The sequence below is a fragment of the Mustela putorius genome, unplaced genomic scaffold (assembly GCF_011764305.1).
Source record: "Mustela putorius furo isolate JIRA1106 unplaced genomic scaffold, ASM1176430v1.1 tig00003845_pilon_pilon_pilon, whole genome shotgun sequence".
Lineage (NCBI taxonomy): Eukaryota > Metazoa > Chordata > Mammalia > Carnivora > Mustelidae > Mustela > Mustela putorius.
Window position 1 is genome coordinate 95,337,973 of NW_025421998.1, and position 9,294 is coordinate 95,347,266.

The window sequence follows — 9,294 nt, forward strand, 5'->3', positions numbered from 1 at the left end:
GGCAGAAACAGTGATTTCTCTGTAGAGAAACCTGACAGTTTTTTCCATCTTACCCAAAAGGTCAAGGTTAACATCATGGCTAATAAGTTATGTTAGTATCAGGAACCCCTGACATAATTCAAGGAGAAGGGCACTTCACCTTTCTGGTATACTTCCATAATATCCCAATCCCAACCTAGACATAAAAAAACATCAAACCCAAATTGAGGGACATTCTACAAGACACATGACCAATACTTTTCAAAAGTGTCAAGGTCGAGAAACACAAGAGAAAGTCAAGAAACTTTCACAGATAGGAGGAGACTTAAGAAAAGGACAACTAAATGCTAGGTGGTAGCCTGGAATGAATCCTGGAACAGAACAAGGATAAGTGTGGAAAAATGAAATCTGAATGAAGCCCATCATCTAGTTAATAGTAATGTACCAATGTTAATTTCTTAGTTTTGATCATCATACCACAGTTATGCAAGGTGTCCCCTGTTAAGGAAACCTAGATAAGGGGTATCTAGAAACTCTCTGTACTATCTTTACAACTCTTCTGTAAATCTATAAGTCATGCCTAAATATTAAGGTTTTTAAAAATAAGTGGTGATTTATTTTTAAAATAAAATATTATTATGAGGCTAAATTTGCTCTTGGATACTTTTAAATAAAAATTACTGGAGAAATGTGTAAGTTTTCAGTTTCAGTTATTCCAAAGCCATTAGTTCAATTTGCAAGTGGGTGAAAATAGCACCCTTGTTTCATTTCGTAGGTTCTACTCTATGTAAATGTTTACAGTCTTTGTGTTCTAGTAGCTTAAGGTTGTTTTTCTAATGAATACAAATGAGAAGTGGAATCTTTATTGTTATGTTTTCCAATTCATAAAATTAGTAACATTAAGAATAATTTTAATAAAATGAAAAAGATATTTTAAGAAATTATTTCCCTGCAGTAAATGTGATCCCAGTGTAAGAGGATATGACATATTCATAAACAGAAATAGGACACACCATTCTCCGTTATCTTTCCGATTATCGTGGCAGAGAGGCCTCCTTCTCTCCTGCAATCACTCCAAAAAGTACAAAAAATGTCTAATTTGGGCACTTCTTACTCTGCCCGGGTCTCAGAAAGTTCCTGCAAGTGCCAAGTCACGCCAATAACTGACATGTATCCATCCTCACAAGGCTATACGAGGTAGGGGTTATCACCACGTAGGTCCGTTTTAAAGAGGAATGACGAAGAAACTGAGGTTCAGAGAGGCACTGGGGCCTGCCAAAGCAGCACAGCTAAGTGAGAGGGACAGTAAACAACTCAAACACCTGCTTGGGCCCCAGAGGCCGGCGGAGACCAGGAGGCGCGCCGAGCGGCCGGAGGCTGCGCAGGGGTGCTGGTGGGGGCGGTGTGTCGCTGGGAGCCACGCCCTCCCCAGGGGGCCCAGCCCCCAGCGCCCTTTGGCCAGACTTGGCCCCGGGCGGCTTTTCCTCGCGCGCGGCTGCGCAGCGGAGGCGGGGCCGGGGGCGGTCCTCCGGGGCAGGCCGGGAATCGGGGCGGGGTCGCCGCACAGGCCCAGGGGGAAACGCGCGCTGCTGCAGCATGGGACCCCTGCCGCGAACCCTGGAGCTCTTCTACGATGTGCTGTCCCCCTACTCCTGGTTTGGGCTTCGAGGTGACTCCGGGAGCCCCCTTGGCTGGGGCTTGGAGGGCAAGGGCGGAGGGGATGGGGAGGCGGGGCGCGGGGACCGTGATCTCGTGAAATTCTTGGCACTGCCAGCCAGGGGTGAAAGTCATTTTGTGTCTCTAAACGGGATATGGTCGCTGGCTCCAGATCGACCCTTTATAGCCTAAGGCAGTGGTTTCCCACGACGGTTTGGAATAAGGGGGGTAACTCCAAAGAATCAAGGAGAAATCCGTGGCACAGCCCTCTTAGCCTACTCCGAAGTTAGTTTGGGGGCGGCGGGGGGGGGGGAATGCCGTGCAGAATAGGATGGTAGGGTAGCTGTCCACTGAACAAAGATCCTGGGATCGATCTCTTGGGATGGAGCAAAGTTCATGGGATTGATTTCTGGTAGTGGAGTTTTGCCGTTTAAAACCAAAGAGTGTAGGGTGTTCGCATAACCCTTATTCTTCTGCACTTAGAGCCTCTGGCTAATCAGTTGCCATAGAACACCCCTGCCTCTCCCTTGGCCATTTTCACTGTGTCCGTCTTACACACTGGCTCCCCATCTCCACCTCTGCTCCCTCAGGTCCTGTGCCGGTATAAGAACATCTGGAACATCAGCCTGCAGTTGCGCCCCACCTTCATTGCAGGGATCATGAAAGACAGTGGTGTGAAGGCAAAAGTGTTTGGGACAGAGATTTGAGGGAGGGCAGCTTTCAAAGGTCCAGGAGGGCTGCCCTCAAACGGGTCTTTATATTGGCACCAGCAGCTAGTAATTTGCACTCTGCTGAAAACCCGGGTAGGGGTCCCCTCAGGCCTGGGACCCTTAGGTAGGCTCTCACCAGTGTGCCCCAAATTTCCACTTGCAGGAAACCAGCCACCAGCTCTGCTTCCCCGCAAAGCCCAGTACTTGAGAAAGAAATGATGTCAGGCTCCTGGGACAGCATGTCCAGGTTCCCGTGCAGTTCCCCAAGGATTTCTTCTCTGTGATCCTTGAAAAAGGTAGAGTGAGCTACAGATGGGTTATCAAGTGGAAGACAGCAAAGGCCAGGAAGTAGGAGGTGGCAACCACATGAGATGAAACAAAGCGTGGGAAAACACAGGTCAGCGCTGAGTGACAGCAGCTTGTGGGGACCTGAGGGAAAGAAGAGCCGGATACACTAGTTATGAGAAATTTGGGTGGGAGGGTGAGGGCAGTTGAGCCACTCCGGGGGTGTCAGAAGCAGAAAAGAGCCGGTCCTCCGTGGGAAACAAGCTAGACGAGCCCTGCCTCTGAGTACCTCTGCCCCACAGGAAGTTTATCAGCCATGAGATTCCTCACTGCTGTGAGCATGGAACACCCAGAGATGCTGGAGAAAGTGTCCAGGGAACTATGGATGCGTGTCTGGTCACGGGTGAGTGCAGAGCTCTGGGAACCTACTTAGGAGACCCTGGATAACGTGCTGACCCTCCCCTAGAACCTGATTCCCAGAGTCCTAGCCCTGCCCATTGTTCACTGGCCGCTGTCCACCCATCTCAACCCTCACTGCCTCCACTCCTGCCGAGTGTTCTCTTCTCAGGATGAAGACATCACGGAGCCCCAGAGCATCCTGGCTGTGAGTATCCTGGCTCTGTCCCCACCCCTCTCACTGTGAAGCTGAGAACAGCTGACATTTAAAGGCAAAGAGGACACAGTTTTCATATTGGGTGGAAGAGGTCACAGTTATTTGGGGAGAAAGGATATCTGTATTTGAGGAGCCAAATTCCTGAAAGGTTGGAACTCAGAGGACTCTCAAAAGAATATATCTCGTGGTTGAAAGGGAAAGTGCAAAATTCTACCTGGGTGGATTTTATTTCATGAAAGAACTCAGTGGGAGGGAGATGTTACATGTTGGCACCCCCAGGTGGGGAGGGATGAACTATTGGCCCCAAACACTCCCAACACCAGACCTCACTGATAATATCCAGAGTAGAAAGCAGGAGACTTTACAGACAGGCTTTTAAAAAAAAAAAAAAACAGAGAGAGAGAGATAACGGACTCAAGCCAGAATCCCACAGAAGCCTTAGTGGAAACACATGGAAATAGCTCAAAACATTTAAATGTGTGCCAGCCATAGATGAGGGTATAAAAAGTAAGTTTGAAATTCAAAACGGTATTTTTCCTGCAGTTTACAAAAGATAGTTGAGGCATATTCAAATTTAATACATAAAATGGCAAATCAACAAGGAATGGCCAATATGTTCCTCCAGTGTTTTTATTCCTGCAAAGTATATGCACAGGCTTGTCTTGCCATTACTAAGAAACAATCATTTTCCATACCATTGTAAATTCTTTGAAAGTATCATTCTTAGTTTCTACACAGCAGTCCATTCAGTGGGCCTCCTTTTGCTTGCTTAACTGTTTCCCTGTTGTTGAACATTTGGTCTGGGACACAATTCTCTCATGTAGCCAACTCCAAGACCCTGTCACATCAGAATATACCTCATGACTTCCTGTTTCCCCCCCCTCCAAGTTGAGGAGGTCAGACTACAGTAGTTCTCAACCTTGGCTGTATATTTTAGTCACCTGGAGCACTTGGGCACTGCCTACCAAAAATCACGATGTAATTGTTCTAGAGGGTGACCTATGAGTGGGATTTTTTTTAAAAGCCCCCTCGGAAGATGCAGCCAAAATGGAGAACCACTAACCCCAAATGATACCGACAAACCCCCAATAGAAATGCTTATTCTTGTTAAGCCCTGCCGGTGACTATCTCCCTGTGCCTTGCTCAAAAGTCCTCGGGAAATGCCATAAGAATTATAGCCCAGCCCTTGATTTTAAAAAAAGCACAAGATACTCGGGAATTCTGAGAAGTAGAAAGGCAAGAGCCCAGACTTGGATTCCAGTGTTGGCTCTGCCACTAACAAGTTCTTGAATGCCAACCAAGTCAGGTACTACAAAAAACCTCTGGGCAGCAGTCCCCTCTTGGTTAATAAGTTAGAGAGCTCGTTTCTAAGATGCCCTCTGGCTTTAAATTTCTGCACCCTGTTCTTTCCACCAACCACAAGATTTTAAGGGGGAGCGGGGCGGAGAAAAACAGGCCCTGTTAGCAAAAATGGACCTCTGTGGGTGGGTGAGTAAAGGCCTTACCAGGAAAATGGGAGCAGAAAATAAAGACCAGAATTTCTTCTGAGCCCTACCTCACTAATACACAGTTGTGTTCCCCGCCGCCTTCCCTCAGGCTGCAGAGAAGGCTGGCATGCCTTCAGAACAAGCCCGGGGACTTCTGGAAAAGATCTCAACACCAAAGGTGAAGAACAAGCTCAAGGAGACCACTGAGGCCGCCTGTAAATACGGGGTGAGCGATTCTTGATGTGGGTCCCCCAACCCCAGTGCTAAAGACTGAGGCCAAGCATCTGCTGGGTCCCCATGCTCCTGTTCTAAAAGTTGCTCCCAACATGAGTGCTCGCAGCTGTCCAGACAGCCCTTATCCTTTCCCTTCCTGTCCCAGAGTCCAAGGAAAGGAAGGGAGGGAGCTCGATGGTGAGAGGAAAGACAGAGCATCTGAGAATTAGAAACAGAAAACTCCTAAAGCTGTGGAGCCTCTTAGCAGACACCTCTTAGGTGTCTGCTTTGCTTATATGACCTCAGACGAGTACGGACTCAGCCTTCCATCCCAGCCATACTGAACACCTGCTCCATCACCTTCCTCCCTGCACTAACTGCTCTCTCCAGGCTTTTGGGCTGCCGATCACAGTGGCCCATCTGGATAACCAAACCCACGTGCTGTTTGGCTCTGATCGGATGGAGTTGCTGGCACACCTGCTGGGTAAGTTACAGGTTCATGGTGAGCTGCCCTCAACCCCAGCCCCCCCCCCATTTACCAGTTGACCAGGACAGATACAGAGCAAAAAAAAAATATTCTATGTATTTCCAGCAATGAAGCCTTATACACAGAGGTTCTCAGGGCTAAATGTGAAAAAGGCCACATTTACCCCCCTAGAAGAGAATGATGCCAAACAGAGCTCTTCCTAGAAAACCACTGGGGGCTTGTGGGGCCAGCCTCTGACTGATTTTCTCCATCTAGGAGAGAAGTGGATGGGCCCTGTGCCTCCAGCCACAAACGCCAGACTTTAAGGATGGCCAGGAGAAGCAAAACTATTGGGATAAAAAGCAGACCTTCTGCTTCCCCTTCTTCCACTGTGTGACACTGGGACTCTGGTTTCTCTGATAGAGGTTCCTCTGTGGTCCTGGGAGTTGCTGTAGAGGGGGTCGCGTAGTGCCCCAAACTCTGCTTTCCCTCAGAATAAACATAATGCCATGAGGCATCATATTTCTGGATCTGTGTCCTCTCTAATGTTTGTATGTTCTTCCTGCAGTCACCTATCCACTCTAGGTGTTTGTGAACAGCTCTTTCCATACTGTGAGCCCTGCTGCCCATCTCAGGGCAGCTTATGTGGAAGGAGAGGAAACAGTCCCTCTTCAGGGATGGAAAAAAGCCAGATGTATTTTGCAGCTAAACAGTTTGGAGGTTACTATCTTCTGACCAGCCACAGTGCCTGAGACAGAGCTGGGATCAGAAAAAGCCAGAACTTGGCTGAGCTTCTGCCCAGATACTTGAACCAGCTCCAACTACACTGACTAGCAGAACCAGAGCAAGGTGGCAGCACAGGGCCACAGGCTGAAGTTGCCGTGGCCTGGGAAGTTGCTCACCCACAAAGCAGATCCTGAGCAAACCCCAGGGCCTCTCTCCCTGGCCTAGTATAACCCCTGTTCCTTCCCACACAAACCTACAGCTTTCCCACTCCCTCAATTATTTATCCAAAGGCCCTTCTTGTATGTGCCACCTGTGCAATAATCAGTTGTTTCAGTAGTCTTTTGACCTGATTGACAGTACCCTAAAACCATACTTGGACATCTGTTGGGAAGCAGGAACCACTGTTGGCTCAGTGGCTCCAGAGGCATTAAGAGGGGATTCCTTGCCCCTGCCCTCTGGCTTTTTCTGCTCTCAGAGCTCATTTCCCCCTCTTAGCCCCCTTCACTTGCTGTTTTCCTCTTCTCCCCCCTTCTGTTATTCCAGCACACTCCAGGATTTCCAGTGATCCTTACTAGGCTAATCTGCTCACCAAGGCCAGAAGTATATATCTCCAAATACACACTCCCTTTTTCAAAGACTTCATGACATGTACAGTTAATATAAATTTAAAATATGGGAAAATGTCCAATAAGAAATGAGCAAATTAAAATGTTACTTCTCATATATTGAAATCACATATTTAAGCATATAGAAGTTCTCATATATGCTGACAGCATGGTGGTAGAGGAAAAGTTTTGTGCATAAAGATGCTTGTCTCAATAGTGTCTGTGATATCAAGTAACTTAATATAAACAATAGGATGTTTGAATAAGTCATGGTACATCCTGGATATAAGGTTTCATAGCCATCAAAAATTATATATGGGGGTGCCTGGGTGGCTCAGTGGGTTAAGCCGCTGCCTTCGGCTCAGGTCATGATCTCAGGGTCCTGGGATCGAGTCCCGCATCAGGCTCTGCTCAGCAGGGGGCCTGCTTCCCTCTCTCTCTCTCTCTGCCTGCCTCTCTCTACTTGTGATCTCTCTCTGTCAAATAAATAAATAAAATCTTTAAAAAAAAAATTATATATGTTTTGGGGCACCTGGGTGGTTTAGTCATTAAGTGGCTGCCTTTGGCTCAAGTCATGATCCCAGGGTCCTGGGATCAAGCCCCAAGTCGGGCTTACTACTCAGCAGAGAGCCTGCTTCTCCCTCTCCCTCTGCCTGCTGATTCCCCTACTTGTGCTCTTTTTCTCTCTCTCTCTCTGTCAAAGAAATTAATAAATAAAATCTTTAAGAAGTTTTATACATATATATATATATATATATATATTTAAAGATTTATTTGAGAGAGAGGGAGCATGCACAAAAGTGGGAAGGGCAGACAGACAGGCAAAGAAAAATCCGAAGCGGACTCCTCACAGAGTGGGGAGCCTGACATGGGGCCCGATCTCATGACCCTGAGTGCATGACCCAAGCCGAAAACCAAGGGTCACTCAACTGACTTTGCCACCCAGGCACCCTCAAAAATTCTACTTGTAAAGAATTTCAACATTGGAAATTCTTAGAATATTATTTGGAAAAAAGATGTCCCTGGTGGTCTAGTGGCTAGGATTCGGCGCTTTCACCGCCGCGGCCCGGGTTCGATTCCCGGTCAGGGAATCGCTTGGGGCGCCTGGGTGGCTCAGTGGGTTAAAGCCTCTGCCTTCAGCTCAGGTCATGATCCCAGGGTCCAGGGATCGAGCCCTCGCATGGGGCTCTCTGCTCAGCAGAGAGTCTGCTTCCCCCACCGCCCCCCACCCCGCGCCCTCCGCCTGCCTCTCTGCCTGCTTGTGATCTCTGTCTGTCAAATAAATAAATAAAATCTTAAAAAAAAAAAATCAGGAGTTGGTATTATTAGTCAGAGCCAGAGGGTGTTTTGAACGACTGGCCTATGAGTGGCCATCAGCCCACAAGCTATTATTGGCAAGTGCACTGCAGGATAGCAGCAGCTGCATTGAAAGGAAATCCAGCAGGCATACACTGATTCAGTAACTACAATGTCATGTTGCCCTAAGAAGGTGGTTCTTGGTCCAAGAAAGAGGACTTGGTCACTGGAAAGTTTACAAATCCCAATTGCAAAACACTTGCTAGTTTTGTTCATTTTTCTCACGAAGAAAAACAAAAATAAAAATACTTGAGTGGCCTGAAATTTGCTTAGGGAATAACCTTGGAAGTAAGGAAGAAAAAGGACATCATAGACATTCCTTCAAGCATGATTCCCATGGACAGAGCTGAACAACATGTTCTCCAGCAGCTTGAAACCAAAATCAGGTGAGGGAAAGCAGACATGCCTCATTCTTTGAAACTGAGAATAATTTCCAACCTAGGAAGTGGCCACCAAAGTTTAGTGTCAAGGTCACAGATAGGACTCCAGACCACATGAGTTCAACTGCCACCCCCCACCACTTACAGGCTTTATGATCTTGTGCAAGTTTTTGAATCTCTCTATGCCCCCAGTTCCCCATCAGTAGAATGGGAATCAGTGTGACAATAGTACCTACCTGAAGAGACACTAGGGAGTACAGGTTCTATTTCTTTCTTTCTTTCTTTCTTTCTTTCTTTCTTTCTTTCTTTCTTTAAGATTTTATTTATTTGAGAGAGAGAGATTGAGAGAGAGAGCACAGAGGGAGAGTAAGAGGTAGAAGCAGACTCCCTGCTAAGCAGGGAGCCCAACTTAGGGCTAGATCCCAGGACCCAGGGATCATGATCTGAGCAGAAGACAGAAGCTTAACCCACTGCACCACCCAGGTGCCCCGACAGGTTCAGTTTCTTTTTTTTTTTTTTTTTTTCTTTTAAGATTTTTTATTTATTTATTTGTCAGAGAGAGAGCGAGTGAGAGCGAGCACAGGCAGACAGAGTGGAAGGCAGAGTCAGAGGGAGAAGCAGGCTCCCTGTGGAGCAAGGATCCCGATGTGGGACTCGATCCCAGGACGCTGGGATCATGACCTGAGCTGAAGGCAGCTGCTTAACCCACTGAGCCACCCAGGCGTCCCAGGTTCAGTTTCTTAAAAAGTTAAAGTTAAACTTACCATTAGGCCCAGAAATTGCACCCCAGCTATCTACTCAAGAGAAATGAAAACACA

At 47.3% G+C, this 9,294-nt stretch overlaps 1 protein-coding gene and 1 non-coding gene across 2 annotated transcripts; both read left to right on the plus strand.

The window, feature by feature from the left end:
- Positions 1 to 1,554: 1,554 nt before the first annotated feature.
- LOC101687538 (glutathione S-transferase kappa 1) lies at positions 1,555 to 5,939 on the plus strand. The gene is given in 10 exon segments (XM_045063098.1): positions 1,555 to 1,640; positions 2,057 to 2,063; positions 2,226 to 2,307; positions 2,509 to 2,552; positions 2,554 to 2,641; positions 2,933 to 3,033; positions 3,199 to 3,234; positions 4,840 to 4,956; positions 5,334 to 5,427; positions 5,686 to 5,939. Coding segments are annotated over 10 exon segments (684 nt in total). The 5' UTR covers positions 1,555 to 1,575; the 3' UTR covers positions 5,736 to 5,939.
- Positions 5,940 to 7,759: 1,820 nt separating this feature from the next.
- TRNAE-UUC lies at positions 7,760 to 7,831 on the plus strand. Its single transcript has one exon. It is a non-coding gene; the product is annotated as a tRNA-Glu (tRNA).
- The last annotated feature ends 1,463 nt before the right edge of the window (positions 7,832 to 9,294 follow it).